At 40.1% G+C, this 25,338-nt stretch overlaps 2 protein-coding genes across 5 annotated transcripts; one reads left to right on the top strand and one right to left on the bottom strand.

The window, feature by feature from the left end:
- The first annotated feature begins 1,102 nt into the window (after window positions 1-1,102).
- LOC144713561 (SEC12-like protein 2) lies at window positions 1,103-5,481 on the top strand. Of its 4 annotated transcripts, none has more exons than XM_078588162.1 (13): window positions 1,103-1,261; window positions 1,369-1,419; window positions 1,494-1,558; window positions 1,780-2,116; window positions 2,209-2,303; window positions 2,950-3,103; window positions 3,666-3,757; window positions 3,826-3,925; window positions 4,015-4,090; window positions 4,369-4,489; window positions 4,853-4,966; window positions 5,121-5,200; window positions 5,287-5,481. In XM_078588162.1, exons 4-13 carry the CDS (start codon window positions 1,784-1,786, stop codon window positions 5,388-5,390), a joined length of 1,269 nt encoding a protein of 422 aa, XP_078444288.1. In that variant the 5' UTR covers window positions 1,103-1,261; window positions 1,369-1,419; window positions 1,494-1,558; window positions 1,780-1,783; the 3' UTR covers window positions 5,391-5,481. The 4 variants fall into 4 exon arrangements, with proteins under 4 accessions (XP_078444288.1, XP_078444289.1, XP_078444290.1 ...); XM_078588163.1 differs by having other exon boundaries at window positions 1,491-1,558; XM_078588164.1 differs by lacking the exon at window positions 1,369-1,419 and having other exon boundaries at window positions 1,104-1,261.
- A 1,487-nt stretch (window positions 5,482-6,968) lies between these two features.
- LOC144713562 (plant/protein) lies at window positions 6,969-10,855 on the bottom strand. The gene is made up of 4 exons (XM_078588166.1): window positions 10,582-10,855; window positions 10,360-10,492; window positions 8,424-8,589; window positions 6,969-7,351 (listed from the first exon to the last, which is right to left on the bottom strand). Exons 1-4 carry the CDS (start codon window positions 10,810-10,812, stop codon window positions 7,132-7,134), a joined length of 750 nt encoding a protein of 249 aa, XP_078444292.1. The 5' UTR covers window positions 10,813-10,855; the 3' UTR covers window positions 6,969-7,131.
- Window positions 10,856-25,338: the final 14,483 nt, after the last annotated feature.

Raw genomic sequence — 25,338 nt, 5'->3', positions numbered from 1 at the left:
CTAAGAATTCTAGTTCATTGCACAATCATTTATTCTACTCAGGGATTTCCCATTCACCATTTTTTCTCTCTGATTTACTCATACTACTCTTTATTTGTCTCTCTAATTCTCTCCTCTCTCCCCCTCTCTCCTCTCTCTCTCACACAATTTTGTGATTCACTTTTACTCTTTTATTTTATGTTAAAGGCCATATTCTCTCTCCCCTTCAGCCTGCATGCCTTAGGCTCCTAGCTGCTCTTGGGTGGAATTCAGCTCATATTCATTCCTCAGAATTTAGATGCATTATCTAGTAAAAATCAATCAAAAATTCATTAATGACCGCATATACATAAATATAAAAAAGGATTGTGCTTGAATACTAATATCATGTTCTATCGACTTAGTAATTATCATGAAATGTCACATAAGTTGTAAAATGAAGCCTTATTGTTGCAATCTATGAATTCAATAACTAAGACCAGACATCAAGTATGGCTTCTTATTATATTACATGAAATCTTGGATGCCATCCATCATCCACCATGTTACATTCCTCTCCCATCGTCTGTCATCAGTCATCCAACCATATCATCATATTAGTATTCAATAATGGATTATGATTTATCATGTCTACAAACCTCAATTCAGATCCTACGTAACATTGAATTCAGATCCTAAACCTTTATATCAATCATATGTTATCCACAACCACCACCTCCATCATCATCAGAATCAGCATCGGCATCAGCATCAATCAATCATCATCATCATCATCATCATCATCATCATCATCATCATCATCGGCATCAGCATCAGCATCAGCATCAGCATTATCATCGTCATCATCATCATCAGCATCAGCATCATCATTATCATCATCATCAGCGACAGCAGCAGCATAAGCATCATCATCATCAGCAGCAGCATCAGCATCATCATCATCCGCAGCAGCAGCAGCAGGAGCATCATCATCATCCCATATGTCAAGCATGATTGTTGATACGTATGAAGAAGCCTTTAAATGATGTATAATTAATTTACACTTTTAACTTAAGCTAGAGAGATAAATAAAGACTGAGAAAAAATATTCATGTGATGAAGGTCATTTAAGCTTGGCTGAAGGTGCCTTGGCCATAAATTAAGCCCTAATTCTTTGATTCTCTCTTCACTGGAAGATCTAAGAAGAATCGTGGAGATTAATCAGCGAGCAATTCAGGTGACTTTCTGAGATTTTGAGCAATCTCTTGTCATTCGAACGATCTACTCCTGCCTTGATCCTCAGGTAAGCTCGAGATCTGTCCCTTTTCTCTTTGATTCGCTGTTCATTTGCCATTTTTTGGTGCGAAAATCTGTTGATAATCGCTGAATTCCCGGTTTAAATCTTCCAAGAGTGATTGCGGAGTAGAGTCAAGTTCCATTGCGGTGATGATTCTTGTATTGGTAATTCTTTCACGATCTGTTTCCTATCGATTTGAATATGACATTTTGTGGAGCTTAATCGGTGGCTAAAGCAGGCGAATTCTTGAGATCTTGAGCATTCGCATTCATACGAACGATCTACTCCCGCTCTTATCACAAGGTAGGCTTGAGATCTGTTTCTTTTCTCGTTTATTAGCAGTTCATCGGCCGTATTTTCGTGATATAATATGCGGATATTGCTTGTAGTCCGGAAATAATCTACCAGGATTGATTGCAGGAGTAGAATCATGTTCCATTGTAGCAATGATTCTTGTAGTGATAATTCATCTACGATCTGTTTCCTACCTGTTTTACAGTGATCATTACACTTGATTTTGTTAGGGAAATGAGTCGGCGGGAGATTCCGCCATGCTCGAAGACCTACGGATTTCCCATCTACTGCTCATCATGGGCACCGCTGGAGAAGATCTATAGCAAGACTGCATCAGCTTCTACTACTGGAGAAGACGAATCAAAGAATTTGGAGAATCAACCGGATGATACAAATGAACTCAGTGAAGAAATTTCCTCTGTAGAATCATCAGAACATGATGAAATTCCTCGGGATGAGTTGTTCTTGGTTCTGGGAGGAGGAGGAGGAGAAGGCAGGAGTGGCGTCCCTAATGTTATCCTGATCGCTAGCTATGATCTTGTCTCGCAATCTCTCTCAGAAACGCCGGTAAGTTTTCAACTTCAGATCTGTGTTGATTTTGGGTGTTCTTTTTGTGAAAATTGATCAAGCCTGGTTATGATTTTGTTGTAATTTGGCAGGTACAAAGGGTGGGAACTGAAGAGAAATTGCCATATAGGATGGCAGTTCATCCGGAGGGAGAGGGCATTCTCTTTGCTTTTCCTAATGGCTGCAGGTTGAACCTCCCTCACTCTCTCTCTGTCTTTTTACTGTGATTTTGGATGGTTAAAATCATTTGTAAGCTAATATCAATGCTGAGCAATGGAATAATATTTCTGTAGCATCGTGCTTCCCGTCACGATAGACGAGGATGAGAGGGCAGTGGCGATTCATCGTCATCCTTGCCATTCATTTCATCATCATCGTCATCCTAGCCACAGACAGTGAAGAGGGATAGTGATGACAAAGTGACAATTTCGTCATTTTCCTTTATTTGTGGATTGTTGACATATGATGATAACAGCTTCTTATCGTTCTTGTCTCAATTTCTCTATTTGTACTCTTTCAGATGATGAGTCGTCATATTCTGTGGCTCGGATGAGAATGATAAGGACGATGACTAGACGTCCCCATCATCATCATCGTCATCATCCTCTGTAGATCGCATATTATGTGGCTCAGAGAAGTATTTTTTGTGATGCGCATAACGTTGCCTGTATGGAAAAACCCTTTCTAGATTAAAACGAAATGAAACAGTAGAAAACGGAATAAGTATTATTTGTATGATGGTCTTACGGGAACTTATTCTACTATTTTTTGGTGAAACCATTGTATCACCCTGTATTTTTTTTGCATAATGATGATTTAATGATGTTGAATAGGTTTTTTGAGTGGGAATCTGCGGCAGAACCAAATAAGCAGTTCCAGCCAAAGATCAAATCTACGGAGAGGATGCTTCCCCAGTTGGAAGATATTGGTTTGCAGCTTGCCCTAGCGTTTGATGCACAAGGTTCCCTGCTAGCAACGGGTGGTGAGGTAGAAATTGTGATGTGTATTTTGTTTTCACTCCTTATCTTGGGATTGATAAACTTTAAAGAAGGAACGTAAAATTCGCAGTCAATGATGAATTTGTGATCATCATCCATTGATGGTAGGTGGATGATGATGATGATGAGAAATTCATCATTGGAAGACGAGGACAGTGACAATGACAAATTATTTATTGTCTTATTCTTCGTAGACAAGGGAACCAACCATACTGTGAAATCTCCCGTTTTCTTCTGATGGATGATGAATTACATGTTATCATCCACATATTTCTCCATCGTCAGCTTCTATGTATGACTTTGTCAAGTGGTTAGTTGTCATCTATGGACAGATGCCGATGACGATGGCAATTGTCACGGTCGTCATCATTGATGCCAAACCCTGCCTGGTTGCTTTAAATAGACCCAGGTTCAAAGATAGACTGGGTATGAAATTTGAATCCTTATTTATTTCTTTCCGATGAATGATCCCTAAGACAAACATTTCATAAAATTTCTTTCATAAAGGAACTAAAATTTCATAAAATTATGTTCTCCTTGTTTGAAAACAGGATGGAAAAATGAGGATTTACAATTGGCCTTCGATGGAGCTGTCCTTTGAGCAAAGTGAGACAGGAAAATCTGTGAAGGATCTTAATTTTTGGTACGTCAGAAAGTAAACATCATCCGCATGCAAACTATTTAGTTATCTTTAATCCTTTAATTGTGCAGCTGTGGTGCCAAATTCCTCGCATCTGTTTTAGACAATGGGAATTGTCGAGTTTGGGACCTGAATTCTAAGGAGATCGCTGCAAATCTGCCGAGGGAGAATGTATAGAACTTTGACAAACCCCCAAAAAACTGCCCACGATCCAATTTTAGGGGGCATATTGGTTTTAACGGTATATGCATCTTCTGCAGCGCGAGAAACATCTTCTATGCAGGTTTTCTCAGCCATCTGACGGTGTTTCAGTTCTCTACACTCTGTCAGCCCAAGGTTAGACCAAAACCGAGGTCTCCATTTTGTCTCTTTTTCTTTCTTTTCTATTATAATTTTTTTCATTTAACCTTTCTTTTTTATGTTTTATTTTTCCTTTAATAAATTCTATATTTTAATTTTTCATTAACTTTTCCCTATGATTTTTTTGTGTTCATAAATTTTATTTACTTTTCTTTTACTCTTTTCCTTTTTATTAGTTAAAATTTCCTTTTTCCAGTTTTTTATTTTTGTCGTCGTTTTTTTTTCTTCTTTTTTCTTAAGTTTCGCCTCAACAGATCAATTTTTGCGAATTATTGCCTGGAGCACCGCATCTTGGGACAAGATAGCTTCAAAAAACATTTCCAAAGATCCTGTCTCGGCATTCAATGTCTCCCCTGATGGAAAGTTCCTGGCGATGTAAGTGTTCGTTATTCCATTGCCCACAGCATATAATTGTTCATTACTTGGGTTAAAACGTTTAGCATAAAATTAAGAAACTATAAATATGACTTTGTTGCATAGTTTGATCCAGCAATTATATTCATGCACAGGACAAAAAATATAATAAACTCTAGACCTGACTTTTTTGTACATAAGCATGGAACTCTTTATGCTTTAGAGTGATCTGATAGTTTTGGGTTATTCAGATGATCCTCTGAATTAACTTATCTGAAAATTCCAGGGTTATAATGAAATCTCATAATTGATCAAGCAAAGATAACACTGTTTACTAATGTATATGTTACTCGATTCATAAAGAGCATTAATTTCTCTCGCCAGTGGGACAATAGAAGGAGACGTGGTGATCTTAAGCCAAAATTTGCAAGTTCACTCGACAGTCAAACGAGCCCACATCGGTCTGGTCACCACCCTCGCCTTCTCTCATGATTCCAGGTCAGCCATTCACATCATATAATATATTATAATGGCATAGCTATTACAAAAGGTTCAATTTAAGAAAATAAACCCATAAAAATCCCATTTGATGAAATCTAAAAAACTCGTTTCATGAAATCTCTAACTTTGCCGAAATCGGGGACAATAATAGGGCGCTGGTTTCCACATCTTTTGATTCATTCTCAAGGGTGACGATGGTGGAGAAGCAGAAGAGAGCAGGAAACTACCAATGTAAGCATGATCTTCGCGTTTTTATATCAATACAGTGTTATTATTATGTTGATCAACTCAATTTTATATTTGTTTTACATGAACAGGGATTATCAGCGTACTGATCATTCTCTTGGCCATCATACTGGCCCTTCTGGCTTATTATATTAAGGAAGGAGGTATCATGCTGACGGATAAGAAAGAACTCTGAATAGGTATTCAGACGATGTTTGTTAGGTATGCATGAAGAGAAAATATTTTACTGCTTGCGCGTTTATTCAGCAAAACTATTTGATTCTTTGTGTCTTTCTCTTCGTGATTTTGTAAATGGGTTGTGCAGAGATAGAGACAGAACAGTGATCCAAAGAGACATACACGGATATTGACAGGGATGTAGATGGAGATAGAGATAGAGATAGAGATAGAGATAGAGATAGAGATAGAGATAGAGATAGAAATAGAGATTGAGATAGAGATAGAGATACAGATAGAGATAGAGATGGAGATGCAGATAGAGATGGACAAAATTGGACAGGGACTGGGACATACATTGAAGTGGAGATAGAGATAGGACAGGGAAAGATTCAGATGGAAGTAGAAAGTGATGGAGACAGAAATATAGAATGGGATGGCATGGAAGAATAGAGTGAGATATAAATGAAGATGAGGCAAGAGATATACATGCATTTAGAGAACCAGTGGGACATGGACAGGGGTATTGAATGGGATAGATATCAAAGTAGCGACGGCAATAGAGATAGAGATTGAGATAGAGATGGAGATAGAGAAATAAAGATGGATGGTAACACACACAGATAGAAACCGAAAGGGAAAGATCTAATAGAGATAACAATAGAAATAGAGATATAGAGATAGAGATAGAGATAGGGAAAGATCTAGAGATAGAGATGAGATAAAGATAGGGAAAGATCTAGAAATAGAGTTAGAGATAGGGAAAGAGCTGGAGATAGAGATAGAGATAGAGGAGAAGAACAGAGAGAGATTATGGCAGAGAAAGAGCGAATGGATACATATAGTGATAGAAATCATGCCAAAATAGATTCGTAACTAGAGAGAGAAGAGATACATGCAGCGAAAGATATTGTGCCACAATTATTGTGCAGGGACCCGGACGGGACAATTTTTTCGTCCCGGGACCAAAAAATCGTCCCCTCCAAGGCAACGGACGAATTTCGGGACGAAAATTCATCCGCGGACCACCAGACGGGACGGTTATCCTCCCGTGGGATGAAAAAACCATCCGTCTGGAGGTCTCGGACAATGGACGGATGGATCTGGACGGAAAACCGCCGGATTCACAACCGACAGTTGAGATGTTGCCACATCGCCTCGCGATGACAATTTGCATCGAAGTCCCTGTATTTTTACGTGCTTGCAAATGGACTCTACTCAGAAATAATTGTACATATGTCCTTTTGCGCTCTATCTCCATAGTAGGTCCCTAAAAAACTTGAAAAAAATCTATATTAATATATTAAAAATATAAAATAGGTGTTTTTCATCCGAGACAAATTTCGGGACAACAATTCGTCCCAGGAGGACTGGATGGGACAAAAAACCGTCCCGGTATGATTGGACGGGACATTTTTTATCATTGGACGAAAAACCGTCCCGTTCTTCATCCATAAACTTACTCTGGACTCGGACGGGACGAAATTCGCCCCATCCCGTCCATCGTCCATGTACAGGACGATCTGGAACTATAGCCACGATTGATAGGTAGAGAGAGAGAGAGAGTAAAAGACAGTGATACAGATCATGCCAGAGATAGAGAGAGATAGAAGGGATATATAGATGGAGATAGATATGGATTAGAGTTAGAAACAGGGCAGCATCAGAAACAGGACATTGACTAAAAATAGAAGCAACTCCAACTTTGTCGAAGATCATGAGAGAAGGCAAACTATTTGCCTGGAAAAACCCTGGAGCAGTCAATCAAATTGCTGCCTCAGTTGCATCTCCGTCTCGCTCTTCCACGTGGCATGACTGGATTGGCCCTTCATTCTCTTACTCTTCTCCTTGTCCTTGATCATCGATCCTTTCCTCTCCCGCCCCGTGATCGGCTCGGCCGGCGGCCTGTCCCCGCAGATGGGGCAGATCATCCCTCTATTGTGGGTGAAGGTCTTCGGAACTCCGCATTTAACGCACATCCTGTAAAACAATCATATGAGATCACTCTGTCTTATTCATTATGCGCATTATCCATCTCCACATGTCCATACCATGAAACTTGAAATCATAGATCAAAATTTCATTGAGGAGCTTTGGGCACTAGCAATTTGTTTCATAGAATTCAATCATCAAATTATTCTTCTGTTGTGGGTAACTTATATAACTTAATCATGCCGGCCAAAAGAATCTTGCGACATCTCTCTGTCTTTGTTTAAGCATAGGAATCTGAAGGCCAAAGAAAACAGATATGGAACAGAGATTGTATATTCAAAAGAAATTATGTAATCAATTGTCAAATCATCTCATCCAGTATATAATGATCATGTTATCATGCTACAGGATTAGGATAGTCAATGCATAACATTAGGCATCTCTCAATCTTTGATTAACTATAGGAATATGCTCGGCATACCCATACCATGATATCTTAAAAAATAGCAGAGTGAATGAAGATCAGTTTGCCATTTAAGGGAAATTAAATAATCAATCATTAAACTCATCGTTTATGTTATATGACATTTAAATCATTATATCACGCCATAAGATTGCGAGAGTTAAGTAAAAATTAAGGCTACATAAAAGAAGAAGAAGAAGAAAGAGAGAGTTTCAAATATGAGGATGATAATTGGACCAACATAACTTCTAGGTATAAATTGAAATGGCTACATATATTATGTGATATCTCTTTCTCTTAGTTATGGTTAAAAATAGCATAATGCGACATATCTTTCTCTAAGCACTGATGAACATCTCGGCATGCCATGCCATATAACAACATTCCACAAATCTAACCCACTGAAAAATACCAAAAAAGTGAATAGCAAATAAATGCAACATGCACAATAGATTTCATATCCAAGAGGATTTTTTCTTCAAAAAAATTTTATTCTATAATTTTATAATAAATTGTCCAAACTTGTGGCATGTGCATTTAATAATCATACAGTAGATTTAATAATAGTTTCCTAATTACAGCATGTTCATTTCTATATTGCACATTTTTTTCAAAAGCACAGAAAAAACTTAGTATCAAACGAGAAGAAAAGAGCACCTCAAAAGTTCGGCGGCATCCTCTTTTTCTGGATTGGCTGCTGTCTTGACCTTCCTGCCTTCGTCTCCGGAAGCCTGTGCTGGGAGAGAAGCAAGCCCGCCGTCAAGATCACTCCTGACTCGGTCCCGAAGAGCGACTAGCTGCGGTTTGGCCTCCACAACAGTGCCTGAAATCAAAACAACTCGTTAAGAAAAGATAAAAAATAATTCGGTTTTCGCCCTTGAAAAGTTATCTGAGAAAAACTTTCAGCATTCTTTTCTACATCTGCTTCCCTGTCGATTCAATCATGTCGATGCACAAGTGCATGTGACCAATATCGAAGGCGAATTATGCCATTAGAATATAATTTTACAATCAAATATTCTAAGGAAAAAATTGGGGAATTTTTTTGAGGTTGAATCAGAGGTTTCATTTTCTATTCAAATGAAAATCTAAGTTCATACTTAAGAATATGATAGATATCTGATTTATCTTATGTTGAAAGATGGCCATTGGACTAAAGGCTTGAGAAAAAGATCTGGATTCACCAGAGATCATAAAAGATCTGTTGAGGATTGAGCAGGTAGGAGTAAATGAGATAAAGGTAGGGCAAAAGGATAAAAAATCCTTATGCCCTAGGATACAATTTTGTTAAAAGACTCTCCAATGCCTTCCAAAATAACCAAAATATCATTCTCAAGAACTAAAAAATAACAACAAGATTCTTATTTCTCCTTCAAAATAACAAGACTCTTCAAAAAAAAATTAAGTTAAAGTTTTCTCATCAATTTTAGCCGATTCTAGCATTCTGTTACTATAATAAAAAAATAAAACTGAGCACAAATTCTTAAGATGTAGCCATAATAAGTTAACATTCACATTCTTCCTGAACTAGTGGTTATCGGATTCCATATAGAAAATTGAATCAGGAAGCGCATTGATCCATAAAAGATTTAAAAATAAACTACATCTTTCGAGTATAAGATCAAATAACCAGGGCATATATGATCATGACATCTTAATTCAAAAAAACCCACTATTTTCAAAGTTGTTTAGTAATCTAGATAGAAAACACAAATCATCAAAAGAGCTTGACAATGCAGAAGGCCGCTGGGTTTTTCTCTGAGTCATATTCCATTTTTTTGTAAATCAATAAAATGCAAAATATTTTTTTCTATGTAGAATACATCTATAACGCTCATCAGGTGGGATACCAGAAAAACAAACCTAACATTTTCGGAAGAAAAAATTGTTTTACGACCATGTCTGAAAATCCTTTCAAAGCCATTTTAAACGATGTTCTCCAAGCCTTCATGTTTGAACAGCATGAAGGTACTCCTTCAAATACCAGTATTGACTGGAGTTTAATCCCAATCTGTTGGATTCAAGCGCTTACCAACTGTGCTAAAAGCTATAGCTGATAGCAAGAGCGCTTCTTTTTATCTTTTAGCAGGATGTTGCTCCTCAATATAATCCAATTCAATTCAAGTGTTTTTTTGTAGAACTCTACAAAGGCAGAGGCAGTGTAAAATTAAAAACCTAAATCACTTATACATGAATTAAAAACCCTACAACGAATAACACAAAAACCTCTAGCTCCAACATTTTAATACCCCAAAAATTATCTTTAAAAAATAATATTCCCCAAAAATCAGTCCAATTTAATTTATTCTCTCTCAATTTCTAACTCAAGGCTCCAAACTCAATAATTGAATCTCAACTCAGTTTCTCTTTCGTTCTATTCTTGATCCAGCGAATTTTGTCTCAACCCAATTAAATCCAAGTTCTTTTGAATTTCCCAAAATTCATTCCAATTCACTTTCTCGATTTATATCTCAAGGCACCAAACTCAATTATTCAGCTTCTCTTTCAAAATTTACTAATTAGACGACGTTATAGGGATGAATAATCTCACACTATCGAAATTCCAAGATTCAAGTTAAATTCATTTGCTTACCTGCCGGTAGATTCCTCTCCCTGCGCAATTTTCGACCAGAAAATCCCCCTCGACCGCTATCTCGCGCCGAATCCCCCGATTCCGCGGAGAAATTCACAACGCTGTTGCTGAGAAAATCCGGCGGCCCGGAGACCTCCGCAGCGCATAAAGACAACAAAAATCAATCAAAAAACCACCAACAAACTCAAATCCTAGGAAATCAACGGAGATCACGAATTCTACCTCAGAGAAGGCGTCCAACGCGGAAGGAAGCGAAGAATTTGATGGAAGAAGCGACCCATATGGAAAGTTTGAACCCGATTTGGCGCTGCTGTTCTTCTTCGCGGATGCCGCCTGTACTTCCTCGTTGCTTACAGATAGAAGCCCTTCTCCAACATCTTCTTCCGAAGAACAAAACCCATTTTCAATCTCTTCTTCTGCGGAAGAGTAGCCCTGCAACAGCGTCAAGCTCATGGCGACCTTCCAGCAAAACCTCAGCTTTGTTTCATGAACTTGTATGAACTGCATAAGAAAGCTTCCTATTTATTGGGGAGCTTTGTTATAAGCTTTTGGGAGGAAAAATAAAATTCTTTTCAAGAAGATTAAACTACAACTTGGGATTAATCTTGTTGATGATGCCATCAATCTATTTATAGATGACCTTTATTATGAATTTTTGAAGGGGAAAAATAAAATTATTTTCAAGAAGACTAAACTACAACTTGGGATTAATCTTGTAGATGATGCCGTCAATCTATTTATAGATGATCTTTATTATGAATTTTTGCAGGGGAAAAATAAAATTCCTTTCAAGAAGATTAGACCACAACTTGGTATTGATCTTGTTGATGATGCCATCAATCTATTTATAGATGACCTTTACTATGAATTTTTTGGAGGGCAAAAAATGAAATTCCTTCAAGATGAATAACCACAACTTGGGATTGATTTTGTTGATGATGCCATCAATCTATTTACGAATGAACTTTATTGTGAATTTTTGTAGGGGAAAAATAAAATTCTTACAAGATGAAAAAATCACAACTTAGGATTGATCTTGTTGATGATGCCATCAATCTATTTATAGATGACCTTTATTTTGAATTTTTGTAGGGGAAAAATAAAATTCTTACAAGATGAAAAAATACAAGTTGGGATTGATCTTGTTGATGATGCCATCAATCTACTTATGGATGACCTTTATTTTGAATTTTTTGTAGGGTAAAAAATAAAATTCTTTCAAGATGAATAAGCCACAACTTGGGATTGATCTTGTTGATAATGCCATCAATCTATTTATGGATGAACTTTATTCTGAATTTTTGTAGGGGGAAAAATAAAATTCTTACAAGATGAATAAGCGACAACATGGGATTGATCTTGTTGGTGATGCCATCAGACTATTTACGGATGAACTTTATTTTGAATTTTTTGTAGGGGAAAAAATAAATTCTTTCAAGATGAATAAACCACAACTTAGGATTGATCTTCTTGATGATGCCATCAATCTATTTACGAATGAACTTTATTTTGAATTTTTTGGAGGGGAAAAATTAAAATTCTTTCAAGATGAATAACCACAACTTCAGATTGATCTTGTTGATAATGCCATCAATCTATTTATGGATTAACTTTATTCTGAATTTTTGTAGGGGGAAAAATAAAATTCTTTCAAGATGAATAAGCCACAACTTGGGATTGATCTTGTTGATGATGCCATCAATCTATTTATAGATGACCTTTATTTTGAATTTTTTGAAGGGGAAAAAATAAAATTCTTTCAAGATGAATAACCACAACTTGGGATTGATCTTGTTGATGATGCCATCAATCTATTTACGAATGAACTTTATTATGAATTTTTGTAGGGGGAAAAATAAAAATTTTACAAGATGAAAATATCACAACTTAGGATTGATCTTGTTGATGATGCCATCAATCTATTTATAGATAACCTTTATTTTGAATTTTTGTAGGGGGAAAAATAAAATTCTTTCAAGATGAATAAGCCACTACTTGGGATTGATCTTGTTGATGATGCCATCAATCTATTTATGGATGAACTTTATTCTGAATTTTTGTAGGGGGAAAAATAAAATTCTTTCAAGATGAATAAGCGACAACATGGGATTGATCTTGTTGGTGATGCCATCAATCTATTTACGGATGAACTTTATTTTGAATTTTTTGTAGGGGAAAAAATCAAATTCTTTCAAGATGAATAAGCCACAAGTTAGGATTGATCTTGTTGATGATGCCATCAATCTATTTATAGATGACCTTTATTTTGAATTTTTTGGAGCGGAAAAAATAAAATTCTTTCAAGATGAATAACCAGAACTTGGGATTGATTTTGTTGATGATGCCATCAATCTATTTACGAATGAACTTTATTATGAATTTTTGTATGGGGAAAAATAAAATTCTTTCAAGACGAAAAAATCACAACTTAGGATTGATCTTGTTGATGATGCCATCAATCTATTTATAGATGACCTTTATTTTGAATTTTTGTAGAGGGAAAAATAAAATTCTTTCAAGATGAATAAGCCACAACTTAGGATTGATCTTGTTTATCATGCCATCAATATATTTATAAATGACCTTTATTTTGCATTTTTTGTAAGGGAAAAAATAAAATTCTTTCAAGATGAATAAGCCACAACTTGGGATTGATCTTGTTGATGATGCCATCAATTTATTTACAGATGAACTTTATTATGAATTTTTGTAGGGGGAAAAATAAAATTCTTTCAAGATGAATAAGCCACAACTTGGGATTGATCTTGTTGATGATGCCATCAATCTATTTATGGATGACCTTTATTTTGAAGTTTTTGTAGGGGAAAAATAAAATTCTTTCAAGATGAATAAGCCGCAACTTGGGATTGATCTTGTTGATAATGTCATCAATCTGAGACTTAACCCAAGTGTAATGAACAAGTATGAACTGTATGAGAGAGCTTCCTATTTATAGGTGAGCTTTATTATGAATTTTTTTAAGGGGAAAAATAAGATTCTTTCAAGATGATTAAGCTAAAACTTGGGATTGATCCTTTTGATGATGCCATCAACCTGAGGCTAAACCCAAGTTTAATGAACAAGTATGAACTGTATAAGAGAGCTTTCTATTCATAGAAGACCTTTATTATCAATTTTTTGAAGGGGAAAAAAATTCTTTCAAGATGATTAAGCTGAAACTTGGGATTGATCTTGTTGATGATGGCATCAATCTGAGACTTAACCCAAGTTTAATGAACAAGTATGAACTGTATGAGAGAGCTTCCTATTTATAGGTGAGCTTTATTATGAATTTTTTGGAGGGCAAAAAATAAGATTCTTTCAAGATGATTAAGCCAAAACTTGGGATTGATCAAGAAAAAAAAAATCCCTTAAAATTTATGTTCTAGCTCACCTATAAAGAAGACCCCCTTTAAAAAAAATTATACTAGGTCATGAAACAATGGTGAGATTTTACTTTATGAATCAAATATCAATATGTAATTATCTAGGAAGTCATGTTAGATAGTAAATGCTAGTCAAAAATGTATGCTGGACCATTATCAATGCAGTTATATCTGGATTTATTTTATGAGTAAGCATAAAGAAGAACCTAATTATAATGGATGTACATAATTAATTTGAGATTTTTTGAAAAGCTGTTTACTGAATATTTTCTTGTCTTTTCTTTTTTTACTCTCTATCTCTCATCCTCTCTCTGAAATTGTGATGTTGATTGCACCCGTGCATTGGAAATTCAGAGACAAAATGGGGAAGGCCTTTAATGCAGTTTTCATTCTAAGTGATCAAACAAGAGATTGATTTTTGGAATCTCATTTTAAAAAAATAATAATGACTTCATCTCTTTTCTTTGAGCATATTGCTTTATTTTTTTGAAAATGCCTCTGTAATGAGCAAGCATTTTTTGTTCTGAAATGGGGATTGGTGTGGTCATGAACATATATGAATCTAATTGCAATCATGTTTTAGGAAGAATAATACCAAATGTCATTTAGGGCTAAATTTTTTTATTTGTATTGAGCTCGATTATCTTCCAAGATGAATGGGCCGAAGAGTGGTACATCAAGGGGTTTGAAGAAAATATCATTTAGCTTGGTGCCGTTAACTTTCTTCCTACTTTTTAATCCACCCTCTTGATAAGTTATTCGATGAATGATGTTGATTATGGGTCACATCTGATGCTTAAGAAAAACTTCATTCCAAATTTTTTGGGCCTGAACTGTCATTCTGCTTCAGACATATATTTTAAAAGGTACATATACTTAATGGACAAAGTGTAAATAAAAGCGGAGCATGTGCACATCTTTTAATTTGTGTTTTTTTCCCTCTTCTTTAAAAATAATTTGTTGTCTCTACTTTATTTAACACTGAATCACTGAATTCCGTGTCTCTTTATCCATGTTAGGCAAGATTAGAGGATACTATCCAAAAAAGAAGGAAACAAACCAGATAAGCTGATTCTCCTCACCAGTTCCCGCAATATTCAAAATTTACCTTATCAAAAAAGTTGAGTTTTGCATAACAACATCTCAAATTTCTTCTCAGGACACAAGGCTTAAAAGACTATCTCTCTTTTTTTAAAACCAAGATTAACTGATTTATCAATGCAACATATAAGGTTGATAAATTAATCAACCCTACAACTCCAAAATGTTTTATATGAAAAATGCATGCGTCTTAATTCTCACAACATAAAAGATGTAGTATAATAACTGTATCCTTCTCTGAAATCAGGGTATACCTTTTCATATTAATTTATTACAAATTAATCTATAGAGATGAATAGTATGATCTAAACTTAAGTTGATAACTTTATAAGTTTGTTGAAAACCAATTACACAGTTGAAAAATACCTAGTTTGCCTAGATTTTAAGCAAGCCAGTTATGGTTTCTGTATTTCTGTTGGCTGGAAAAGGTTGAATACGTACAAGATTCAGTCAAAGAGTTTCTGAATAAAATAAAAGCAGAAGAGGTAAGTTCTTAATTGATTCCATCAATCTAAACTCTTTTTACTGGGACAGTTAATTTTTGTCTTTTTTGCATTCCCTGCATATAATTGAAATTCATTTTTTGGGTTCAAACTATCAACTATTTGGATGTTATTCTTAAATTTTTCCAATGTTCTTGATGGGGACCATCTAGCTCCGAAGACGGTCTCAACCAGCCCAAGGAGCACGGGCTCAAGGAGTACTTAAACCTAGGCTTTAAGTACTCGGCCTAGTCAATGGGCCCCCAGAGGTTGACGTTACTTTTGTTCAAGTTGTTGACCTTCTTTTTGTTTTGAAGGCTTTGTATGTGAGCCTATGTGTTTGTATGTTTAGGCCTGTGTGTTTGTGTGTGTGGGCCTATGTGGGCATGTGTGCGGGTCTCTCCTTTCTAGAGGGGTCCATAAGACCCAACACGTGGGCCTTCTCCCTTTATTTCTTAAGGAGGGGGAGGGGCACCCCTCATTAGAAGAGGAGAAAAAAAGAAGAAAAGAAAGAATATCTGTTTTGATTTTTCCATCATGTTTTTGGCCATCCATTATTATTTTTATTATATTGTCAAAATACATGGTGCTGGTTACGTCCAATCCTGTGGTTGTGCCCGTAGACCAATCATAAATATCCCAATTACAGTCGAATCCTACTCATCAACGTTATGTGCAAGAAAAGAAAAAGGTACATGAGTGATACCTAGCAAGTGCTCAGAGAAGGGCACTCGTGTCAACATCTCACCAGGTCCCCCCATAGCAGTGATGATGCATGGAGTGTGTGGAGCTCTCTGCGCCGTCAACAGGTGGCATCATTGAGGCATGTGGCGGGACATCAGTCAGGTGAGAGGGCGAGTGCTCTCGCCTCTAATGCTGCATGGAATACGCTAGTCGTGGGGTGTATCCTTTGACAGAGTGCGGCGCGTGCAAATAGCCAGAAATCCGAGGAGCTCAACGTGGTGGAAACCACAAGCTGCCTGAGGGAGTTCCTATCAAGAGGAATAAAGATTAGAAGGGGCTTGAGTGCATATCGCATGGTTGGCAAGGGCATCTGCGGTCTGTTGCCCTCGCGCAACTAGTGTCGGATGCTAATCTTATTATAGATTTTTCTAAATTTTTTAGGGAAATATGGAGGAGAGAGAATCCAAATAGACATATGTACAATTATTTCTGAGCAGTGTCAGTTTGCACATGTGAAAAAATACAGGAACTTTGCACACGCGAGGCCACGTGCTTACAACTCAACCGTAGGATGTGAATCTGGTGGTTTTTCGTCCACATTCATCCATCCATCATCCGAGACATCTAAACAGATAGTTTTTTGTCCCACGGGACAAAAATTGTCCCGTTCGATGGTCCACGGGATGAATTTTTGTCCCAAATTTTGTTCATACCCTTGGACGGGACAATTTTTTCATCCTAGGATGAAAAAATCATCCGTTCTGCGTCCCTAAACTATGCCTGTGAGTCCGATTCTACAACAACATTGTGAAGGTTTTGCGCCTCGCAGAGGAGCAAACCATCACGAATTTCCATAGCCTCGGCTATTGTGTTAGTTTGGATACCATAAAAGATGAAAAGGTTAAGAGAATACTCCTTGTGTGGTTGCGAAGGATACCACCCCCTCTTGTTGGTCGCAGGTTCCCTTTGGCTGCACTATCCACATTCAACTTGAGGATGCTAATTGGCGGTGGGTGCCAATGGACAAGTTGTAGCCGAATGGTGATGGGGCCAAGGGTCACCAATATGCTCCAAGTGCGAAGAAAATCGCATGTTAGGGCTGAGCTGTGGGCGAGGGGCGGTATAAGATGGTGAGTGTGTCGTATTCACTATTGGACTCATTGCATGATATCTAGAGCTTGCATGGGGGTCCCTTCAAAACGAGAAGAATTTTGCCCTTTCCAGATCTCCCTTAGTAAGTAAGTTATGGTGATGGAAAGGAATGGGCTCCACTTAGAGCGTGGTGGCGAGAGAAAAATCTTGCCAAAACACTCTAACAGGGTTAGAATAGAATGGGTATGCAGTAGTGGGGGCAAATGATGTGTATTTTTAGCGCCGACAGTCTAGGGTTGCCTCACTATGGAAGAAAAGGTGCTCCATAGTCTCAGCCTGGGGAGATGAGGGACAACACTAGCAACGCAAACTAAGGGAGTGACCGATACAAGTCACTAGATCATCTGTCAAGAGGCCACAATGTATGAGTCTCCAAAGAAAGAAGGAGACTCGATTGATGATCACCGGATGCCAAATGCGACGACCCTAGCGCTGGGTGGGGGATTTCTCATGGAAATGCTCGCAAGAGGATTGGCAGGATAAGGACCCATCGAGGGTACGCGTCCAAATAGGACTGTCGTGAGTGGTCCTGATGAGAATACTATGGGCCTGGGATAACATGTCTAAGGGGAGGCCATGTTGTTCCCAGAGGAGGTGTGTGTTGCCCGTGAGCAACTATGCCACGATCAATCACAGTCGGTGGGGTGCAAAGTGAGGCTGGCAGGCTAAAGGCTCGTCGACAAGCCATGTAACATACTAGGCGCTAATCGCACCCAGACAGACATGCCAACGGGTGACATTGGCTATCTCTAGCTAGTGGCACTGCCAAGCCCTCCATCTGTGAGGACCTTGGATGTCCAACTCTCTACAAGCCCACTTGCCGTACTTGGCCGAGATGAAACTCCCCAACGGGAAGTTCGTGGAACGCATACGCCACACAAGCTTCTTCTGAAGTATGTCTTGGACAGTCTGATGGTGTTTGATCCCTAGGCCCCCCCTCGTGCACCGGTGGACAAGTTTTCTCCCAAGAAACCCAATGGTGGCGACGCTCTCCCGTAAGGTGACTAGACCATAAGAAACGTGCGCACAATCACTCCATAGAGCGGAGGACTGTGAGTGATGAGGATTGGACTGCTAGGGTGTGTTGTAGGATGCTCATGAGGACATGTCAAATAAGCTGGATGCGGCCACCTAAGGATAAAAAATGGAGTTTCCATCCTTCTAGTTTCTTTCTTAGGTTGGCCACCAAGGCATCAAAATAATGATGTCTCGCGCGTTCGAGAAAGATAGGGCATCCTAGATAATCGAAAAGGGAGGCACCCTTGCCAGTACCTGGTATATTGTTGGATAATCTGAGAGTGAATTATAGTGGTGGATGGGCTGACGAGCTGCTCTTTGAGGTATTGACAAGCTGGCCAGAACCCCACTCGTACGTAGTGAGGACAATCATAAGTTCTGTAATAGATTTTTTCGATCCATAGAGGAAAGGATAGCATCGTCTGCAAATAGAGAATGCGAGAGGATCGGTCATCCCCTTTTTGTGAAATATGGTTGGATTAGGCCACGGGCGATTGCTCACACTCCTCCTTCAATATGAAAAGGGTGGGTGAGATGGTATCACATTTTCATAGACTTCTCGTGGCCGTGAAGAAACCAGTGGAGTTTCCATCAACCCGGAGAGAGAAATGATTCGCTCTAATGCACACATCACTATATCGATGAATGCATCAGTAAACCCAAAATGACGCAACACTTTGGTAAGGAAATTCCACTCAACTCGATCAAAGGCCTTCTCTATGTCTAGTTTGATGATGATGTTCGAGCCCCAAATATGAGTGTCTAATGACGGGACTAACTCGTGAACAAGCATGATATTGTCCTAGATCTGTGAACCCTTGACAAAACCGCACTGCGAGATAAGTCTATCAAGGAAGGTCCTGAGTCGATTTTTAATGATCATGGATGCAACTTTATGGCATACATTACAGAGACTACTAGTTGCATAAAGTTGTAGAGACTATTTACTAGATGCCATACATTACAGAGACTACTATGGCATACTTTATGCAACTGGTGTCACATACATAATGGGCTCTGTGATGAATCAAGGCATGAAAGAAACGTGTGTTTCTGTCACCTTCTCACAACCATTGGATACGCAATTTTTGGAGATGGAAAATCTCTTGTCGCCGCATGGCATCCTCTAGCTTTTCACTAAGCTTAAGCTTGCGCTCCCCCGCTTTGTCTGCCCAAGCATCTTGTAGTTGTTGCTCGATAGCAGCAAGCTCCATCTTGAGCACTTCGATTGGTGCCTGCACGTCTCCAAATACATGTTAATTCCACCATTTCAGATGAAACTTGAGGCTCCTTAGTTTATGACTGAAGTTCACCACAGGTGATGTAGAGATCGTTCTATGCAAATGACTGTGCACAAAGCTATCAAAGTCTTCATGCTCTAGCCACATAGCTTGGAATCAAAATGGGGGATGGCGAACTCTTATAGTCGAGTTGGGGAGAAGGAGAATCGGTGAGTGGTTCGAGTAGTATCTTGGTAGGATCTCAATTGTGATAGTACAATGCATCAGCGTAGTGCTATTAATAAAACAGCGGTCGAGCCGTTCATACATGCGTGCATTTGCCTAGCGGTCATTGCACCATGTCCACTTCTCACCTATAGTGGGAGGCTCCACAAGTGAAGCTTGGTAAATAAAATCATTGAACGCATATATGGATCGTGACTTGGGAGGTCGACCTCCCTAGCGTTCACTGACTGCCCGTATGCAGTTGAAATCCCCGGCTATAAACCAGGGGAGATCAACAAGCTGCTTGTGGGCCTGGATATGTTGAGTGAGTTCCCCCTAGAGGGCCTCCCGCACTAGATGTCTATGAGAGGAATAGACTACCGTGCGCGTGTAGGGCTTCGGGGAGTATGATATGATAAAAGTAGCATACTGTGACCCTTCAGCAAGTAATTCCAACGAATAATCTCGCTTCCAAAAAAACCAGAGCTTATTCGAAGGATGACAATAAATGCGATCCATTCCGAGTTTCCTCGTAATGGAATGGGAGTGATCTGATGTAGTCATCGGCTCAATAAGCCCAACTATCCCTAGGTTGTGCTTATTGATTAAAGAAAAGAGATGTGACTAGATTAGAGGGTTGACGATCCCTCTACAATTCCAAACATGATTTGGGATCATAAAGCTATCGGCTCGTGTAACGCATCCTCGATCGGGTGTTAAATATGCGACGTGTATGAGGGGCATCCGAATGATGTTTTGAAGGAAGAGAGGTGTCCAAGTCTGAGTCCTCAGAGATGGAGGCATCGTCCTCCTCCTCTCCTGTGGAAGCATGACTGCTAGTATCCCCACAAGTATCCCTATAACTGGTGAGCGAAGCTTGACGGTAAGTCAAGCATTCCTCTCGATCAAACGGGATATGGGATGGATGGAGGTCGGCCAGGGAGGAGAGTATATCAGGTGGGGGTGGTATATGGCTATGATGAGAAGGTGGGGTAGGGCTATGGGAGGGTGAAGGAGGGGAAGGGGATGGAGATGGAGCAGCCAAGGGGAGGAGCAGGATGATGTAGGGGAACGAGGGGGTGGTGGAGGGGATGAGATAAGGGATGGTGATCGAGGTGATGGAAGAACAAGGGGAGATGGTGAGGGGTGGGATGATGTAGGCCTAGGGGATGATATGGGGCAAGAGGGTGTAGACCGAGAGGAAGATGAGAGGTTGGTAGATGTAGGCCGAGGGGATGGAGAGGGACGAGTAGGGGTAGATCTAGGGGGGCGCCCGACCTCCGTGCAATCTCGTATGTATGGTCCTTCTAGTACGTCCAAAAGGGAAAATGTATTTGAGGTGAGGGAGGGTTCCTTAACCTCTTTACCCTTGCCCGACCGGTTGGTAAGAGAAGGATCCTTAGCCGGGGTCATGGTATGAGGCGCTCATCACCCACTATGAAGTTGTAGGTGTGGGCTTGGCCAAGATAGGCTTCGCAGACATAAAGTCTCAAGGTGGGAGAGGCAGTACACCTATCGCATCCTGCGGTGTGGGGATGGGCTGTGTAGGTGGAGGTAGTTTCTGGTTAGGGTGATGCCCTTGGGGGGTGGACTTTACCACTACTATGTATTCATCATAGGGCAAAGGGGGGAGGTACTCCTCCGTGGAAGGCAAGGTGGCCTGCAACACCTTTTGGCGACACGTATGGAGAGTGTGACCCAAAAGGATACTGTGTATACAAAACTGTGGGAGGTTCTTATACACAATAGGCTAGATGATCAACTCATCGCCATTGTGAATGAGTATCATCGGATGAATGGGCTCGAGTAGATCTATCTCTACAAATACCCTAACATACCTTGGGTAGTTGAACAGATGTACGTCTCTATCAAGGTGTATAAATGTTCCAACAGAACTAGCTAAGGATTCCAAAGTAGTGGTGTGTAGAGGTGTGGTTACACTCCAAGAAACCTATCCACACCAAGACATAGTGGGGGCAATGATTGCGTGAGCTGCTCGTCTGCTCGGACGTCCATCAATAGGCATGCATAATGGAACCATTAATCATCCAAGTGGTGCGGCTCCAAGCCTCTCGGAAGTTAGTTTCCAATTGGAAGCGGATGAATACACTATTGTGGTTGCGAGCTCTAATGACCACCGGTCCGAGAAAGTGCCTTGTTGCTAGGTATATACGGTTGATGTCGTCGATAAGGGGGCACTTAATACCGAATCAGCCCACCAGAGTGTAAGTGAATGGCACTACCATTTGGGAGGCTTCCTCTTTGGAGAATGCAATGAGCCGCACTCCCTCAGGTTTGGTCAAACCATAGGTCAAAATCCTATCATCATAAAGGGGCAGAAGTGTGATCTTTGGGGGTGATGGGGTGGCAGCATTCTGTGAAGATCCAGCCACTCTCGCCACCTAAGTCATTTGTGGGGAGATCTGGATGAGTGCTCTTCTAGCGTAGTCCCTCTCTTTCCATCATGTGCAAGTCCTGCATGGGCGACATGGTTGACCTGGACTGGGTCAGCCTGGTCGGCTAGGTTGGTCTTAGCTGATTCAACCAATGGAACTGGCCAGGGTCGTTTGGTTCAACCGGGCCAGATGCGACCATTTCGGCTAGGTCAACTCTCCTTGTGTCGGTCTGAGCTAGGTTGAATGAGTCAACCCGATCAGAATCTTCAGGTTCGACCAGTATAGACCTATTCTGGTCAACCAGTTTGGCCTTGTTAGAATCTACTAGATTGACCGAGGCAGCCTAGTCCTGATCAGTTGGGCGAACCAAGTCAGCACGTTCAGTATCAGCCAGATCATTCGGATTGGACTCGGCCAAGTCTACCAGAATGACCTGGTCTGAATCGGCCGGGTTGGCTGGTTTGACCCCGGTCGAGTTTACCTAGTCGACCCGATCGATATCGATCGATTCAACCCGGTCGACTCAGGCTAAGTCGGCCGATACGATCAGTTTGACTTGGCTAAGTTTGGCCGGGTCAACTTGATTGCATTCAGCCGAATCTACTCGGCTCAACTCGCCCTAGTCAGCACCTTGTTGTCAAGTGCATCTGATGCATCTGGACTGTCAGATCTGACAGTCTGGATGGATCGCGGTGCCAGCTCGGGCATTTTGAGTTTGTTTGACATGTGTAACATGTGAGATGAACTCTCCTTGCATTCTCCTAGAGCTGGCGAGGGGTTGAGCTAGCCATCCAACGTATCTGCCACATCAAACGGCTAGTTGAAAGGTCCTTCAATCTCTGCAGCCCGCATTGGATTGGGGGCCGCCAAAACATTGATGGTAATGTATAATTTGAAACATAAAATTCACGTTCAAAAAGTGAAGGGAAGTGAATAGTAGCTTGCAATTCAGCACAGTGAGACGATTGACTCAAGCCCAGATGTGGCAAAGTTTGGGCTCCAAATTTTAATTATTTTTGCAAAACAAAATTTGAAAATGAATACTCACCTTGGACCTTTAATCTCTCTGAAATTGAGCTATTCTACTCCGCTTGAGAGATTTTGTAGTCGCTTCTGATGAATTTCAGCCTTCCAAACCCAATGGGAGTGATTTCAGCTTGATCTGAGCTCAAACACGAGAGTTATGGCCAAGTCGCCAATTTCAGATGAGAGAGACTTTTTCAGGAGATAATGGCTAAGTCTTTGGAGGGGTTGGAGAGGGTGTCAAAGGAAAAGGCCATTCATTGTGAAACACTAACGCCGCATGCAGTCACTGCCGCCACGTATCCCACTGCAAAACCTGCGTTGTGCCACTCCCGTTGTTGCCGCTTACCACACCGCTCAACCTACGTCGCATCACAGTCGTCGTTGTTGCTGCCCCATAGGCCACAACTCAACCTGCACCTGTTGCGGCTCTGCCGCTGCCGCCCCCATGGCACTCACATTGTCTTGTTGTCCCGCTGCTATGCCCTCACCCCTCGTCACTTGTGTTGTTTTGCCACTATCGCCGCTCGCTCACCCCTTTGGGCCACCGCTAACACTATCATCGCACCACCACCGCTACCGTTATGCTGCCACCATTGTTGTCATGTTGCCATTTGCACCATCGAGCTTCACATTGTCAATCATGCAACGGCTCGCACTACCCTGCTAACGCTTGGAAAAGACTTGTATCCCCGAGGAAACTGAGGAATCGCCTGAATTGCACACCCATGCACGCGCCCTCACACTTGTTAATTTTCCTCACGCCCACATGCCGACACAGCCATCAGATTGACTTTGATCATCCCGTACTCCGATCGACCCTGGCTCCCCAAGCACGTCTCACATCCTCGACAACTAGGACTCGTTGAACCTGGTCCCCAAATTGCTGCCATCGCAACACTGCCCACTAACACTATCAACATCGACATAATGAATGTCGAACTCTCGTTATTATTATCACGAATGATTGGGGTGTGTTCCGTAGATGCGCTCACCATTAACTTTTTATGGGTTCTTTTATTTTCGTCAAATACCTTCCGAGCTCGTCTCCATTGCTGGGGCGTTTGATAGGAGTAGATAGGGCTAATGTTCTAAGGGATAGGACTTCTGTCAGTACGTCCTCGGTTGGACCCATCGAGGGTGCACGCACTAGCCGTAGTAGTAGTCATTGCACCATCAGTCTTCGACCCGATATCCCGGTCATTAGTGATGAAAATATATGTGGTAAGCAAGCAATCACTCACTCTGCGTCTCGTTCCATGTTCATTAGTACAACATATTCATTATAGTGAACATGTGATGTTTAACAATGAAGTTCATGAATACATGATGAGACTTAGTGAATTATGATGAGATCGTAATACGGAGATAACTAGTCTTTAAGCATGTGTTTTAAATATTCCTATTTGAAGGATGCTCGAGAAAGACATCGAAGTATCCAAATAGAATAGCAATTTCTAGCCTTACTCATATGCTAGGTCCTATAGCCATTAATGTGGAGACATTAAGGATAGATAGTGGGTGATCTTTAGTGGAAAGAGTTCACTGAATTGATCTGTATGAATCCCTGAATTGTATTATACCAAACTATCAATCAGGCTGATTAACGTCACAGTTGTGTAAGTGGTCCTTAGACTTGAGACACCAAAGACGTCTTGTGGACGAATAATTGTACTTCTACTATGATATACGTGTCCCTAATCATGGGATTTTGAATAGTATTAGTTCGGGTGCATCAAGAAGTTCACAAAGATGATTGAGCGGTCAAAATGGGATTGTCCACCCTTGGTATAAGAGGTGACAGCTCAGGGAAGATGATGCGATGAAGTCCTTGGCCAAGCAGTGAAATATTGGCAAAGAGTTCTCTGATGATTTCTAAACGCATTAGTATTAACTCAGATGACTGATTAGAGTTTGTCACTTAACCATACCCTAAGTCATCCTGGAGCATCGAGTGGATGAGGGACTATACATACATGGTAACTAAGGATGAACAGGTTCCATGAGTGAATCGATACACACTTGTTTGTGTCGTCTAGAGCACGAGGTGTAGCTTGGCACCCCACATGTTGGCGACTCAACCTATCGATTTGGCTAAATCAATCCGACGTTAATTAATCTATATGTTGATATAGATAATTAATTTGGATGGCCAATAAAGGTTATCGGGCTGCTGGAGTCGTGAACTAGACTGATACATGGGCCTAGAGGGTAACACGCAAATGATCTTTGGACATCAAAAGATATACTTACGTTTTGGAGTTTTATGAAAAATACCCACTAAGTATAAATA

This window comes from Wolffia australiana, chromosome 16 (genome assembly GCF_029677425.1).
Source record: "Wolffia australiana isolate 7733 chromosome 16, ASM2967742v1".
NCBI lineage: Eukaryota > Viridiplantae > Streptophyta > Magnoliopsida > Alismatales > Araceae > Wolffia > Wolffia australiana.
This window is presented reverse-complemented; position numbering and strand designations above follow the sequence as displayed.

What these genes read in the sequence shown, in the direction of transcription:
- LOC144713561 (XM_078588162.1), top strand. Translation starts at nt 1,784, where the DNA reads ATGAGTCGGCGGGAGATTCCGCCATGCTCGAAGACCTACGGATTTCCC. An exon ending in GTGAAGGATCTTAATTTTTG is followed by an intron (nt 3,758 to 3,825) that starts GTACGTCAGAAA and finishes TTAATTGTGCAG; the next exon opens with CTGTGGTGCCAAATTCCTCG. An exon ending in CAAATCTGCCGAGGGAGAAT is followed by an intron (nt 3,926 to 4,014) that starts GTATAGAACTTT and finishes CATCTTCTGCAG; the next exon opens with CGCGAGAAACATCTTCTATG.
- LOC144713562 (XM_078588166.1), bottom strand. Translation starts at nt 10,812, where the DNA reads ATGAGCTTGACGCTGTTGCAGGGCTACTCTTCCGCAGAAGAAGAGATT. An exon ending in CGTTGGACGCCTTCTCTGAG is followed by an intron (nt 10,493 to 10,581) that starts GTAGAATTCGTG and finishes TGCGCTGCGGAG; the next exon opens with GTCTCCGGGCCGCCGGATTT. An exon ending in GATGCCGCCGAACTTTTGAG is followed by an intron (nt 7,352 to 8,423) that starts GTGCTCTTTTCT and finishes ATTGTTTTACAG; the next exon opens with GATGTGCGTTAAATGCGGAG.